This window comes from Heliangelus exortis, chromosome 16, assembly GCF_036169615.1.
Source record: "Heliangelus exortis chromosome 16, bHelExo1.hap1, whole genome shotgun sequence".
Lineage (NCBI taxonomy): Eukaryota > Metazoa > Chordata > Aves > Apodiformes > Trochilidae > Heliangelus > Heliangelus exortis.
The window spans coordinates 7,028,165-7,044,121 of record NC_092437.1 but is presented as its reverse complement, the minus strand read 5'-3'; the positions used below and the strand labels follow the sequence as shown (position 1 = coordinate 7,044,121).

General features: G+C 43.3%; 2 protein-coding genes across 3 annotated transcripts; one reads left to right on the top strand and one right to left on the bottom strand.

Moving 5' to 3' along the window:
• Positions 1-470: 470 nt before the first annotated feature.
• AURKA (aurora kinase A) lies at positions 471-6,544 on the bottom strand. 2 transcript variants are annotated; one of them, XM_071760194.1, is made up of 9 exons: positions 6,460-6,544; positions 5,782-5,869; positions 4,926-5,208; positions 4,509-4,611; positions 3,884-4,075; positions 3,121-3,259; positions 2,600-2,748; positions 1,827-2,001; positions 471-1,198 (listed from the first exon to the last, which is right to left on the bottom strand). In XM_071760194.1, exons 2-9 carry the CDS (start codon positions 5,857-5,859, stop codon positions 1,007-1,009), a joined length of 1,311 nt encoding a protein of 436 aa, XP_071616295.1. In that variant the 5' UTR covers positions 5,860-5,869; positions 6,460-6,544; the 3' UTR covers positions 471-1,006. The 2 variants fall into 2 exon arrangements, with proteins under 2 accessions (XP_071616295.1, XP_071616294.1); XM_071760193.1 differs by lacking the exon at positions 6,460-6,544 and adding an exon at positions 6,155-6,354.
• An 855-nt stretch (positions 6,545-7,399) lies between these two features.
• Positions 7,400-15,850, top strand: CSTF1 (cleavage stimulation factor subunit 1). The gene is made up of 7 exons (XM_071760192.1): positions 7,400-7,535; positions 8,098-8,268; positions 8,975-9,170; positions 10,505-10,782; positions 11,582-11,779; positions 12,420-12,810; positions 14,245-15,850. Exons 1-7 carry the CDS (start codon positions 7,416-7,418, stop codon positions 14,502-14,504), a joined length of 1,614 nt encoding a protein of 537 aa, XP_071616293.1. The 5' UTR covers positions 7,400-7,415; the 3' UTR covers positions 14,505-15,850.
• Positions 15,851-15,957: the final 107 nt, after the last annotated feature.

Sequence of the window (15,957 nt, the reverse complement as noted above, 5' to 3'; positions counted from 1 at the left end):
AATAGTTGGTTTGTAGGTTTTGGTGGCAAGTGGCCAGACCCTTGAACTTTTCAGGGAATAATGCCTTACAGCACCAGATGGTAACATTGGTTCCTGTACATACCCTGTTTGAAAACAACACTTTCTAGACCTTTCTCTTAGTGCTTTCAGACCATGCTGTCTTTGAATAACTACATTAAAAAAGGAAGAAAGCTAAGTTTCAGTGGTTGTAGAAAACCCATAAGGTAAGTAGCAGTACATTTGGTACTTACCTTATAATCCTGTCTTGTGATTATAGAATGGTAAGTGAACACTTTGGGGTACCAGCACTTAGAGCAAGAACTTTAACACCTTCCTTTTTGACAGAGGTGAGAAGTAAACTTATTAAGATCATAGATGGGAGTCAAGGTGATTCTGTGCTGATGGTAAAGACAAGTGGTTAGAGGCAGCCATTAGAAGTGATACTGCCAGAAGAAACCTTACCATGCTAGTAGCAGTACGTAAGAAATCTTTATTTTAAAAGTTGAGTGCTCACATTTAAGACAAAAGAGAGACACAAATAATGCACACATCATTTTTAGGACACTTAGAGAAATGCATTCACCTCACTCAGTTTCAGATTACACCACAGTTACGATACCCTTAGCAGCCCAGTTTTTAGGAGTTAGGTAGGCAGGTATCTCAGGGATATTGCACTGTTCAATAAGCTAGAACCACAGCTACCTGTTGTTGTTGGGACAAACCATTACCAGGGCAGACCAGATGAAAAGAGCCTTGAACAGCTTAATACTTACACCAACAAACCTGGTCCATATGTAACTGGATTTCAAGTATATTAAGTATTCCACAACCTCCAGCTAGAAGTCAAATCATTTTACATTGCAATTAGAGTTTAAGACTACAGCAAACACAAGGATTTGCATTCCCAATTGCCATTGGATTCCAAGACCTGCTTTTCCTATTGTAAGCATTATTACAGTAGTCACAGTACAAGACTCCTCTTGTGGATCACATGAGGTTTCTCCTGCTAAGACTGTGTCCTGGATGAGGCAGCAACATCACTTTTTCTGCTGTCAGGCATCTTTGTAGAGTTTGCTGTAATCCAGGGATGGAGTAGTACATCCTTCAGGGGCAGTCGATAGAATGGGTTATGCTTCAGAAGCTTTGAAATTAAATCCCTTGCACCTTCTGTTACAAATGGAGGAAACCTGAATTCCACCTAAATAATAGGAAAGACACTAAAGATGATGCTACAGGTCTTTAGGAATAACCAGACTAGGGAGATAAAGGGTTCTACCCTCCAAGATACATCAAGAAAGGAAAATTGTCAGCCTTCTGGGCTATATGCACCTCACACCTGCTGTGATTAAGTCATATCAATCACAAAGAAACAAGGTTTTCACTGCTTTTAGAAGCTTGTGTATTTTAATGCAGTTCAAAACACTATTAGTTTGCTGGAACCTTTCTAGGGTATGCAACAGGAAAAGTTAAGCTTATGTATTTTTAGTAACACCTTGAATGTTGAATACTCAGTTTATAAATTGGAAAAGGAAAGAAATGGCAAAGATTATTTGCTTTATTAAATAGGGGGAAGGTTAAATGCAGGCAGAAACAGGGTAAAAACAAGAAAGATAAGGCAAGGTATCTTAATCTTAAGGTCTCTCTTATAGTCATTATACTGAATGACTGAAGACAGTTTTTGGGATCTAGTTTTATGGATATTAATTATTCCTTGCTGCAATTCTAGATATAATACATGCCCTTCTTCAAAATTACTATTTGTTAAGCTTCAAATAGAAGTAAAAGGCAGTGTGGTTCAGATAGTCCAAATAAGTGTTGGCACTTACCCTGGAAATAGCTCTGTAGGTTTCCTGGTATGTTTCTGCTTCAAAAGGTGGTTTCCCTACAAGGAATTCATAGCACAGAACTCCCAGGCTCCAAATATCCACCTTTTCATCATGTGTTCTTCCCTCAATCATTTCAGGAGGCAGGTAGTCAAGTGTCCCACAGAGAGTTGTTCTCCTAAAGAGAAGTATGTTTAGTGATTATGGCAATTATAAAATCCAGCATTAGCTTTTATCTGGCTTTTAAACTGTACCTCAGTGAATTTTACCCTGGATAGACTCAACACCACCTGGTAAAGAAGTTCCAGCAGCAAGTTTTCTACTTTTGCTTTAAAAGCATATAAGTCACTACATTCAGTCTTAGCCTTCCTTTTTTCCTCCCACTTGCTAGATCAAATCTAATCTTCCTTTGCCTGGTGCAATTCAGACTAATTGAGGAAATGGCTTAAGTATATTGCTCATATGATGTTTGAACACAAGTGCTGGCCTGGCATGTTGGAGACCACTATAACCCTACAACAGTGCACCAACACTCTTCACCTGTTTCAAACTTTGAACTACATAAGTTTAAAAAAAAAAAGACAACACTCTACTGTACCAGCTGACTACTTTTGAGACCTTTGCTACAGTAGCACAGTTCTCAAAGGATTTTTTTCCCAGTATTTTACCAAGTTCATCTTTACCTCCATTCCACAACTGTAAGAGTTATATGCAAGAAAGCTCCCATGTTCACTACAGAAGTGTATCACTGTATAAGATATATATTGCTTTCTCACCTAGAAGATGGAGCATGCACAGACCATCCAAAGTCAGCAATTTTTAACTCTCCATTTGAGCCAAGCAGCAAGTTTTCTGGCTTGATGTCTCTGTGAATCACACTCTTCGAATGACAGTATGATAGGGCATCTGCCAGTTCTGTGATGTACTGTATTTAGAAAGAGAACAAATCTTTGAAGTATAAAGACATTGCCACTCTAGCTTATCTGGCTACAGTATAACCTTTTCTAGGCATTATTAATAGTTTAAGTTACAGCAATGATCCTTACATTCTTGTAGTCTGGCAACAGACTCTGACATAAGTGACCAAGCACTTGAAATGTTAAGCACTGCTGAACACAAGTGCTGTGCAGTAATCTCTTTCCAACTTATTCCTTGTTACAGGTACACAAGCAAACTAGCATGTAAGGAATCTGTTTCACACAACAGAATATAGAACTTTATCTGAAGTATCAGCCTTATGCTGCAGATATTCCAGCTATGAAGAGCAAGTAATGTGTAAGCAGCTAGAACAACCTACAGTAGCAGTTCTTTGCTCATCAAACTTGGTAAGCTTCTGAAGTTCTTTGTAGACTTCTCCACGAGGTGCATACTCTAGAATAAGGTAGACTCTTGTAACATCATGGAAGTAGCCATATAATCTAAGAATGTTGGGGTGCCTGCAAAAATATTTAAATACTCTTCTGAACCAAAGTATTTGTCCATATAACTCAAATTTCCTTCACCACCCCCCTTTCAAGGCCAGTGTACAAACTTCAACAGCTTGAAAGCATTCCTTCAGCTCACAACATACCCATTAAGAGACCTTCACAGCAGATAGATGGTATTTATCAAGCAGCAGCTTAGACTCCCTACTACTCCCTACTCCCAAGAGTTTGGCTAGTTCCTATTTTCCCAAGCAGCTTTCTCGACAGCAGCTGGAAGTGCAGGTTACCATTGAAGATGTAAGTTCCTATGAATTAAGCTTAAGCACTTCTATTTCCATGAAAACCAATTTTTTCAGAGTTTGGCTTATTTTCTGAGAAGCAAAATACCCAAAACAAGCTCAGACACTTGAGAAATTATAGTTACCCACATAAATCCAAGCAAAAACTGGGGGTTTTTTTGTTGTAATAGGAAGGTAGACAAAGCTAAATATTGATTCAGAAAAGCAAGAAGGCTGGAAATTGCTAGTTAGGATTCAGGTGTTTCAAAAGAAACTTTGCTTTCCTTCAACAGGGTATGCTATGGTAAACAAGGTTACTTTATTTGAACACAGAGTATAATTGCTCACTAAGCTTTACCTAAGATGAGACTGTATTTCAACTTCTCTTCGTAGTTGATGTTCTACACCAGCTTCCTCAAGCTGTGTTTTAAAAAGAACTTTCAGGGCAAGAATAAATTTACTCTGCTTTTCACGTGCCAGGTACACATTCCCAAATTTTCCTTTCCCCAGAGGGCGACCAACTTCAAAATCATCAAGAGACCATTGCCTTCTGCAAGAGGAAAGAGAAAGTTGTAAGAGCCAGATATTTGTGTAGGCTTTGACTCTAGGTTTATAATCTGTAATGTTCAACAGATACCTAATGGTCTGAAACACAATTTACTCTTTAAGAGAACATGAAAGGGATGAAGATGTATGTAGCCATACTGCAGCTCTGACTTCATCCTTAGATTTCAGTCATACACCTATGGAAGAGGTTTTGTTAAGTGTACATCTTGTGACTGGAGCAGTGGCTATCAATGTTGCTTCATGGGAAGAGCTATTACTCACTTAGCCAAAGGTTCTCTTTAAATTACAGGAAGTCTTTGTTCCCAAGAATTATCAGGTCAAAGCTTTCTGAAGTGTAGCACAAAATCCTAGAAATTAAAAACAAATCTAATCCAACAGGACTTGGTTAGATAGAATGATTAAGGCATAAAACTTACTTTTTAGTCTCTTCATTTTTCTTTTTAGTAGTCTCTTCGTTCTTCTTTTTACCAGTCTCTTCATTTTTCTGTTTAGAGGTGCTTTCTTCTTCAGAAGTTTTTGCTATGTATAGGGAAGCTGATTAAGTTTATGAAACAGACCCATGAACACAATACAAAAATTTACATGGGCAAGAAATCTGACTTCTGCAACAGCTCTCAGAGCACATTCAGTAACATTTTAAACAAGCCTACTTGTGGCTTACTACAGGCAAAGCAGCATAGCAGTCAGTGTTATCAAAATGTAATTTTAAAATCTTTCTTGAAATTAAAACAATATTAAGAAGCTTTCTCCCCTTCTGCACTACACTCTTCTTCACAAAAGTATCCCAAATGTCATAAATGTATAAAAACCATGTATACCAGCTTCAGAATTACCAGATACTGGAGCCTGTTGAGGTTTTTCATTGTTCTTACTTGAAACTTGAGGCCTAGCAGTAGCATGGACCAGAAGTTTTGGTCGGGGCTGCTGTGTTGTCTGGTTATTAGAGAGTTTTTGGTTTGACAGTCCAGATTTCTGGGATTGCACAGGAACACGCTGGGGAAAGTTTGAAGGACACAGAACACGTTGTGCTTGAACTCCACTGGTCAGTAACCGGCTCTGGGCAGAATACTGAGACACAGGGACACGTTTGGGGCCATCCCCAATGGGATTATGAGTCTTGAAAAAGAAAATATAATAGGTTAATCACAGAATTGCATGTTAGAATTTTTACAGCCATTCTATTTAAGAATTATATTCTAGAATATAGAATTCTATTTAAGAAATTCTTATTTACTCTAGGACACTTTGCCTACAATTAAGTTTAAATGCTAATGACTGCCTTCTCACGTTTTTGATGCTCTAATTAAACCTATGCAACAATTTGTACTTTTTTCTTCACCTAGATACCATTCACTCTTCTGGTTGAGTTCACTAAAAACACCGTATTGTCATCCTTGCTTACAAAATTATTAAAAATAACAAGGAAATATTTGGTTTCACACTAAAACAGCAAGAGCGTCTATGTTTATATATATATATATATATATATATATATATATATATATATATATATAAATTAGCACTGATACCAAGAGACAAAATTGGCGATTGTTTCCTGCACGTGGAAAACATTGCTTCGAGACAGTTTTTTACCCTTTTTACTACTCAATACCGTTACTAATTACCCCAGGCAGCTGGAAACCTGGGTGATCAGCAGAAACGCACCCGGCAGCCTCAGAAACCCTTTACCTTGGTAACGCGACTGGGGTACCCGGAATGGTTCTCTTTCGTCTGCCTGTCCATAGCGCCCGAGAAGACAACCCACATACAGCTTAGCCTACAGGTGAGAGGTAGCACAGAGGGGTCACTTCCACAGAAAACACAAAGTTTGGCAGTACTTAAAAACCTCCCCTCCCGCCCTATAACTGCAGCGCTGGAAGGCCCCGCAGCAGTGCCCAGAACGGCCCAGCCCGGAACGGCCCAGCCCGCCGTCCCGACGCAGCACACCGCCTTATGCCCCTGCCCTTCAATTACCGACCCCCAAACTCCCCCTGGCCACCCCCAGACTCCCCTCTGGCCGCCTCCATCCCGGCCCCATGCCGCATCCCAGTCCCCCACTCACCCGAGGCCTCCGCTCCCTCCGGCCGCTGCTGCTGTTTGAATTCAAACCGCCCTCCCTTAAATACCCTTTAAACCATCGCCGCTCGCCATTGGCTCCTCTCCTGCCCATCGCGCCCGCTGATTGGCTCCATTTCAATCGTCCCGCCCGCCCATTGGCTCCCAGCGCGCTGCGCTCGTTGCGAGGCCGAGCCTCTTCGCCGCCGGCCTCTGGGGCGCATGCGCAACGGCAGCCTGCTGCGTATCCCGGGTAGGTCCAACCCGCCCGCCCCGAGGGCGGTGTTTGCGCTACATGCGTATTTTACGTACCGTCTCTCCGCCGCTGGCTCCTTCCGTACTCCAACTGCGTGGCTCGGCGCCCCTCTTACACACTTTCCTCCGCAAAGTCTCTGCCTGGCCGGGTCTTCCGCTACGCAAATCGCGTACGCCCAGACCACCCACCTGTGGCAACGCTACTACAAGTACCATCCCTTGCTCACAGCCACCGAGGCCTCGGAGCGTGCCGGCGGCAGCGGCGGCGACAGCGGGGGGAAGGGCGTCAGGTTAGTCCCGCATCCTGCGAGGCCAGCAGCCTCTCCCCTCTCCTTCTCCGCACACGCACCCATCGCTCCGGGCCGAGGGAGAAGCGGTGCTGCCACCTCGCGTGGAGCCGAGCGTGAGTGGGGCCGGGGGCCATTGTGTCCAAGCCGGCGAGGTAGGTGCCCCCGGGTGGCAGCTCGCAGCCCCGAGGAGTCGGGAGTAGGGGCGGAGGGGTGAAGCAGGCCTCTGCCTCGCACTCTTCCCGGACGTGCAGCCCAGGGCAGCGCTCCACGTGCCATCAGCTCCTGAGGACAAGTGCGAAGGGGACTCCCGTCTCAGCACAGCACAGCGTGGCCCCAGGTACCAGCACCAACCCGCGAACCCCTCGTGTCACCCCGGCGGTGACCCACAGCCCCTGGCAGCTTCCAAAACCGCAGAGGTTCTTGAGGAGACGCTGAGCGGACGGTCCGTGAGCGCAGTTTTGTGAGTAGCGGCGTAAAAGGAGCGTGAGGCTGTGGTGCTCTCTCACTTGCCTGCTGCCCGAGTGGTCCTGCTCGCTCCTGTGAGGGGGACCTTGGCCGCTGAGTGACAAGCGGCAGCCAAAACTCGGTTCAGCACTTCAGGCCTCTGAAGAACCGTGATTGAACGCAACTTTTAACTGTCTCTGCGGTGCTGAAAACAAGTGCGAAGGAGACCCTGTTGTGTGTGTTGGTGTTTACAAGTGGTACAGGATAGGTAAAAAGAAGATGTCAGGTCGCCGCGTCGCTGCTGCATGTGATAGACGTCAGCTACCGCGGGGCATGGGTAGCATGGCATCCCCCCTCCTTGACCCACGTCCACTTCGACTACCGTTTCTTGAGGCAGACGTGAGTAGGACCGTGGGGAGGGGGGTGGTGTGCTCTCGGGACAGGCTCCGGGCCTGCTGACAGCCCCTGCAGCCCGCCCGTGTGCGATGCTTGCGACTGTGCAGCCCCAGTGGCCGGGGAGGCCTGCAGCGCTCAGCAGCAGGGCCGGCAACTTATTTCACAACCCGCTCACGTCCCCGTGTTTGGGATCCCGGTGTCTCGGCGGAAGCAGCAGCATCAGCAGCGTTCCGGAGCTTTGCAGCTGGGACACAAAAGAACCCAGCCCGCCCTACCCCACCCCCGGTCCCGTCCCGCCCCCCGCCATCAGCCGGACCCCGCTGCTGCGGGGCCTAACTCCCGCATCCCGCCCTCAGCGCGGTTCCGTAGGCTTGGGCCGAGGCCCGGCCTCCTCCAAAGGGGTGAAAGGGGACAAGGGACCCCGCGGGCGCGGCTCCTCTCGGCCGGGCACACGCCCCCTCCCCGGCCCCCCCCCCCCCCCGTTTCCCGCCCCTCCCCGCCGCCGCTCGGGGGCTTCCTCCTGGCGTCACTGGGGTCACGTGACGCTGCGCTTCTCTCCTTCAAGAGTCGCCTCCAATCGATCTGCGGGCGCTCGATGCAGCAGCCCTCGCGGAGGAGCATCCTGCGCTCCCGGCCGCCGCCGCCGCCTCCTCCCCTGCCGCCGCCGCCCATCGATGCGCTCAGGGCTCCGGTCGCCATTTTAGGGGGAGAGCGAGGGAGGCAGAAGGAAGGGACGGTAGGTACCGGGGCCTCACCGGGCTGCCCTTCGCTTTCGGCTCCTCAGACCGGGCCGGAGCTCGCCTTCCCGTAGTTCCCGCCCCGCACCACCCTCAGCGTTCGGAGCCCGCTTTCTGTGACCGCCGCGCTCCGGCTTAAGCACTCCCCGCCCTCATTCAGCGCCTTTCCCCCACGCCCCCTCCCTGCCCGGTTATTGGTCCCCAACCCCGGCGATTGGTCTCGCAGCCCGGGGTTGGGAGAGGGTGTGCGGGGTCTGCCGGGCGGGAGGATGCGGTCTCCGGGGATGGAGGGGAGGGAGCGGGTCGGGGCTGTGTGCGGGTGTCCGGCAGAGCCGGTTCGCTTCCCGGCACCTTTTCCGTTTAATCGCTTCCCCGGTGCCCGGGTCCGCCCGTGCTGGGGAGGGCAAGATCCTGACAGAATCATTTTGCTAACTAATGCCGCATTGCTTCTGTCCTCTCTGTTGCTCCTTAATGTGTTCACGTTCTATTTATCGGTGAGATTTTAATTTCTACAGCAAACAAGTGCAACAGGTTTTTCTTTTTTCTTTCTTTCTTTTTTTGTTTTAATTCTGTCTTTCATTCTTACCTAAAATATGGTAGTATTTGGTGTCTGCACTGAAAATTTCACCAGGATGAGCTTTATTTAAAGGTTGTGGTTGTTTCACGCAACACTTGTATGTGATTTTTATTTCTTATCTATTTCAGGCCCCTCCAAGGCATTCCTTGCTCACAATGTATAGAACAAAAGTCAGTTTGAAAGATCGTCAGCAACTTTATAAACTGATAATTAGTCAGCTGCTTTATGATGGATACATAAATATTGCCAACGGCTTGATAAATGAGATAAAACCACAGTCAGTCTGTGCACCATCTGAACAACTGCTGCACCTAATTAAGTTAGGTAAGCTGAAATAAAAAGTTAACATAAAAGTCCAATTTTTCTAAATCTTTAGCTTAATTCCTGGTGAATGAAGAGGTTAGTGTTACTGAAAAGACATCCTTTATGCAAGGGTTATGTCTAGTAATACCATAATACTTTGTATATTTAGACACAGCCTTTCCTTCTGTGGCTTTTTTTGAAGGGCATTCTAGCTCAGTAACACATAAAGTGACCTGCTCTGGGTCCTGGGTGACTGGCAACCTGATAAAAATATGTGTCAGTGAACAAGCCCACAAACCTTACTGGAAACTGACCCATACAGTTCCCTGCCAACTTAGGAGTATTTTCTATATGATTCTTCCTTGCAGGGTTGGAAGGGGAGCAGGCTGTTCCATTGGCACTCTGATGGTCTGCCTTTATCAGTTTCAAGAAAATAAGCTTCACAGTCTAGGTTCTCAGCAAGGTTATCACCTGTTTCCTTTCTCTGTCTTTCTGAAAATACATCTGTGCCACAGTGGGTAGTCAAAATGTCTCAGCTGCTGTTAAACCAAGCTGAATTACTAGAAGAGGTCTAGCCATAACATCATGTCTTGTGTGTATTGCAACTAAACTGGTTCTGCTGCCTGAACTAGTTGAGTTCCAAGAGTATGAATATGTGTAGCCTTTTATCTCTTTGAAACAAGCCTGCTTTACTTAAAATTTGTAGATGAAATCAACAAAAACTCATCAATTGCATTTGATCAGCTGACAATCATAGTTGGGCACGAAGCTGAAATATTCCTGTGTCTGCCCTGTTACCACTTCCAGTGTTCTGTAGATGCATCCTGGAAATAAAAATAAATAAATAAATCTGGAGATGTGGGTGTGAAGAGGAGTAAAAATTTACATTTGCAATGCCAGGAAGTTGTTTGTGAAGTAGGTTTTTTTCCTTCAGTACAATAAAACAGAAAAGAAAAGAATCAGTAAATGCTTCCAGTTTTCTGCTTTAAATCTCGTGTAATGGTGTTGGGGCTTGTTTCTCCCTCTGTGAAAAGCTGATAAGAGGCCTGTTGATGGCTTCAGAACATTGCCAGTGCATTTATCACTACTTTCCATCCTAAAATATTTGCTTGTGGTATTTCCACAGTTAATTTTAAGAGCTGTGTTCTCTTCTAGTGTAGCCAAAACACTTCACTCCTCTTGAGGAGTGCTGCTGTACAATTAAATCTGTTCTGCTAGCTTAGCTTTGTTCTACAAGAGCTGCCTCTCTTAAAACCTTATGGCTGTTACAGAAGTCTGTAGTGTAGGTCTGGCCACAGCCAGAGAAGGAGGAGGTGGTTAACCTGTTTTAAGTGCATCAACTTCTCTCTTTTCAGGAATGGAGAACGATGACAGTGCTGTTCAGTATGCAATTGGACGGTCAGATACAGTAGCTCCAGGCACAGGAATTGACTTGGAATTTGATGCAGATGTACAGACCATGTCTCCTGAGGCTTCTGAATATGAGACTTGTTATGTCACATCTCATAAAGGACCGTGTCGTGTAGCTACATATAGCAGAGATGGACAGTTAATAGCTACAGGATCTGCTGATGCCTCAATAAAAATTCTTGATACAGAGAGAATGTTGGCCAAAAGTGCTATGCCTATTGAGGTAAAATATGACTTGACTCGTAACCACTTTGTGAATTCTTGAGGTGCTGTCTGTTTCATGCCATGTCTGTGCCTTGTGGCTGGCTCTGGGTTGGACTAAAATATCTCTCTCGCCGTATTTCCCACTCCAACAGCGGCTCATAAAATACCTTTGAAGAAAAGGAAGAAGAAATAGGGCAAGTATACCCATGTAACTTCTGGTAGCAGTCTAGATAACAGAGCCAGAATCTGCTTCTAATGGTTCCTGATAATTGCTATGTTATATGAACACAGATAATTTCTGACCCTACTTACATTTTTGGCCTCTACAGCCTCCAGTGGCTGTGTGGTTTAAAACTGTTTGACACAATACTTGTTTGCTTTGTTTATTCTCCAGTTATCAGGTAACAATCTAAAGTGGTGGTTTTTGCACAGAGTGCACACCAAATTCTCTGCAGATCCCAGTGAGTAAAGGTGCAGTTTTCCCACCTTGTACAGCTTCCCTTATTTCCTATGTCAATACAATACTCAGATTTAGACTGCTTATTAAGAAGGTGATTCTTTTGCCAGTTCTCTGCCACTGAAACTGGTTTGTCCTTGATCACATCATTTTCCTTCTGTAAAGATACAGGGATTTAATCTGATCAATTTCTTCACACTTATAGTGGCCCTTCATATAATTCATACAATAGTGATGACGTTCCTAGTCGTGTCAGAAAGGTACCTGTTGTTTGTCCACTCTGGCAAGCATAAAACCTACTTTTCTTGTCAAAAGCATGTTCTGCTTTCTAACACTCTGACTTGTTGGATGTTCTTTGTAGGTCATGATGAATGAGACAGCACAGCAGAACATGGAAAATCACCCTGTTATTCGGACTCTGTATGATCATGTGGATGAAGTTACCTGTTTAGCTTTTCATCCAACAGAACAGATCCTAGCATCTGGTTCAAGGGACTACACACTTAAATTGTTTGATTATTCAAAACCTTCTGCCAAAAGAGCCTTCAAATATATACAGGTTAGATTCAATACCAGTTCAGAGCAACCAAAGCTTGAATGTATCAGTCCTGAGGTATTAGTGAGCTGAATTGTCAGAGTTTATCTGTGGGTAGGTATGTAGGAGCATGCAGTTACAAAATTTGCAGACATTGTGGTCCTGAGGTGGTATGAGTTAGTGCATAATGGATACCTATAGTCTCTAGTGCCTGTCTGCTTTTTTTTGATCTAGATCAAATCTAGTATGGGTAACTGCAGTCAGTTATATTCCTTTTGTTTTGGAGGAGAGATTGGGATTATGTGGTGGTGGGCTTTGGGGTGTGTGGCAGACTGACAGCCTCCTGTCACTTTTGTGTGATATCCCAAAAATGGGCAGGCACTGCAAGCTGTTGGAGGACAAAAACTGTGATACATTTAAAGGCAGCCTGTCCTTTTAATCCTATGGGAAGCATTTTCAGTTTTGCAAAACCAGAACACGTTATGTTAACTGATAAAGTAAGTTTTTATCACTTTAATGCCACCAGAATTGACACTCCCATTTCAGATATTTTTTCGTTCATAGAATCATAGAATTGGCTGGGTTGGAAGGGACCTCAGAGATCATCAAGTCCAACCCTTGATCCACTTGTTCTTACACCAATTATGTATTTTTGATTAAACAGGAAGCAGAGATGTTGCGCTCAATTTCTTTTCACCCTTCTGGAGATTTCATACTTGTTGGCACCCAGCACCCTACCTTACGACTCTATGATATCAATACTTTCCAGTGTTTTGTGTCTTGCAATCCTCAAGACCAGCACACTGATGCTATATGTTCAGTAAATTACAACGCAAGTGCAAACATGTATGTGACAGGAAGCAAGGATGGATGCATCAAACTGTGGGATGGTGTTTCAAATCGCTGCATCACTACTTTTGAGAAGGCACATGATGGAGCTGAAGTCTGTTCTGCTGTTTTCTCAAAAAATTCAAAGTATATCTTGTCAAGTGGAAAAGACTCTGTAGCTAAACTATGGGAGATATCCACAGGTCGAACACTGGTCAAATATACAGGTATGTGGCAGTGACCTTCCAGGTACCCTCTTTTTCAGGTACTAATGCACAGCAGGGGTGGTCATACTGTCAGAATAGTATCCCTAAAGGCAGTGGGAGAGTGTTGCTTTGAGGATAAATTGTCCCAAATTTTTGAAAACACTTAATGTAGATTAATTCCAGAAGAGAAGCTGTGATTCTTGCATGTCAGTCAGTGTGAACGTGTTCAGTCTGAATAGATTTTGCAGACTTCTCTGATGTCATTACTTTATTGCTTTGGAAGGAAGTTATTACTAAATTAGGGAATAGTAAAAAGGAACACTGCTTTACAATTAGAACATTCGTGCAGAGGGTTTTGTTCTCTGTTTTTTCTTCAGTCTGTTTTGGAAACAGTGATCACTTTTCAACATCACCACTTTTCTTGCTGATGATCATCTTGATTTTGGGACTTTTTTTTTTTATTGCTAGACCAGGGACACAATTGAAACAGGAGGGTCAAAACTAACAATCCACTTCTGGCTTCTGCAAGAGTATCCACCCAGACAGGGAAACTGAACCTCCCCTGGGGCAGTGATTTTAACCATTAGACTCTTGTAAGTCTAGCCATATTAATTCTGAAAAACAGCAACAGCTGGTTTGTTTCTTTTCTTGTTTGTTTTTTTTCTTCAAGGGTGCAATTGTGTGCAAGGTAGTCAGACTGGGAGCATGCTGATAGTATCATACTTTGATCTCAGCAGGACTTAAGAACTGGTGAAAGACATAGAGGCTTTGCATATGTTAAGAGCTATGTGATGGGGGAAAGCTTTTGGATCAAGTAGTAATGTGCTTAAGTATTAGGAATCATAGCATAAAAATAGGGGAGGATGTTAAAAATCTGTGTGTATTAGCTTTTGGCATGCAGAGAGTCTTTTTTTTTTTTGTACACTATCTCTATTCTGCTCTCAACCAGCAGGGTGCAGCACCTCCTTAATTTTAGCAAAATATCAAGTGGGTGTGTGGATTGCAAATTAAATGCCTATATATGAAACATGAATTTTTTTTGAAGGGTATGAAAGAAAGGTGTGGACAAGGTTGGTGATAAAATGTGCCATATGGTACATACTTTACAAACAGAACCAGGTTCTCACTGGTTATGAGAACCTTTGTATTTTACTATATGTGGTATTTCCTTTTAGTTACAGCTGTCAAAAATCACAAGAATTATAAGGCAAAAGTGCTCTTAAGTGATTGCACTCATACTGAGTTGTTGGATTTGGCTGGCAGCTGGAGTACTGCCATGTATATAACTACTAAATAACGTTTATTATTTAATCACCTGTTGTATGTGGAAGTGGTTAACTATCCATTAAGAAAATAAGGCTTCCTTGTAGATGGAAGAAATTCATAGTTGTGTGAAGTTTATTCTTAGGTCTTTAGAAACTTTCTAAAACTGATCCAATGTTTGCATGTCTTTAGGAGCTGGTTTGAGTGGACGACAAGTACACAGGACACAAGCTGTCTTCAACCACACAGAAGATTATGTGCTGCTTCCAGATGAAAGGACCATAAGTCTGTGCTGCTGGGATTCAAGAACTGCTGAACGGAGGAATCTCCTTTCTCTTGGCCACAACAGCATTGTCCGTTGCATTGTCCATTCTCCTACCAACCCTGGCTTCATGACCTGCAGTGATGACTACAGGGCTAGGTTTTGGTACAGAAGGTCAACAACAGACTAAGGACAGCTTTATAAAGCAGTGATTATCCAGCTCCATTATATCATCTTATATTGATTGTACTGCCAACAGATGCCTAGATGAAAGCCGTGCTGTGTCTGTTTTTTAATTCTGTCAAAAGTGACAGAAAAATATAAAAATACTGAGAGTTTTGCCCCACGCTAATTTTTTTATTAGTGTGTGTGGCATTAATTTTTGTAAGTCATCTCTAATTTTACTCAAGGGGGGGAGGATATAATGTTCCTTGCAGGAGGGACTTAAACTTGTTCTCCTCTCTTTCTAAATCCTGCGAAAGATAATGTGACTGTGTCTTGCTCAAACTGGGCAGTATGAGCCAGTTTTGCTCTGCATTGTATCTGTGCAATCCCACTGAAGTCTGTTTAAAGAAAGGATTACACAAGTAACAGCAGAATGTGGCAAATATTTTAATGAAGCCTTAATCTGCCTTCAGTCCTGATCATTCTTTGTAGAGCTCTGTTCTGTATCTTTTAGACCAGGGTTGGTTTTGGTGCTTTTTTTTTTTTTTTTTTTTTTTTCCAATTCTGAGCCAGTCTTGTGCCATAAGAATTTGAAACAATATTTTTTATTCTTTAAATGAATTCAAGAATTGGTGTTCTAGTTCTGATATTAAAGCTCAGACTTGAAATCTTGTCTGCTTTTGAATTTATCTTAACAAGTGGGACCCTCAAATTAAATTAAATTCATAGTGTTTTTAAGGAATATTCACATGGCAACTGTAAAATGTGACAGTTCTGTAGCATGTGAAAATAAGAATAATTTTGCCATAAAGACCTTTAGTGTTCTCTCAAGGACAAATTGTGTATATTATTTTTTGTGTACGTACCTCCAAAATGTCACTTTGTTTCATTTTTATTAAGAAATTTTCATTCTGTGTCTCCTACCCATCACTTGAATTACTTTTTTTTTAATTACTCAAAAACAGATTTGCTGTTTCTTCTCCCTGTTATCTGTAATAATCCAAGTTCCCCAGACTTCATTCTGTTCAACAGAAACACAGCTCTCTAAGAAACTCTTTGCTTAGACTTCTGTAAATCTGAAAATCCCCCGCTTATTTTTACAGATAGTTGCCTGTGCAAAGGTTAAATGTGTTCATTCAGACATCCTTGTACAGTGCTCTTGGCCTCCCCATTTGGGAGGCTTTCTTTAGTCAAAAGCTCAGCACTTGCTTTCATGAGGATTTTTTAATGTAAGATTGTTCTTACTGCTGGATTAACTTTCCATTACCACTGATGAAGTGTCTTGTCAAGGGCTGATGAGGGTACAGGTTTTGTCTGTATTTAAATAAAGATTACCCTTCAAAAAGTTATTTAATATATAAGGAAGGAAAATGTATTAGTTTTTCTTTCTGTATAACAGAAGAAATTAATTGAATATTGGAAGACTTTGTCTTTGGGGACATGTTAAAGCTTGACGAATTATATTGTGTTAATAAGAT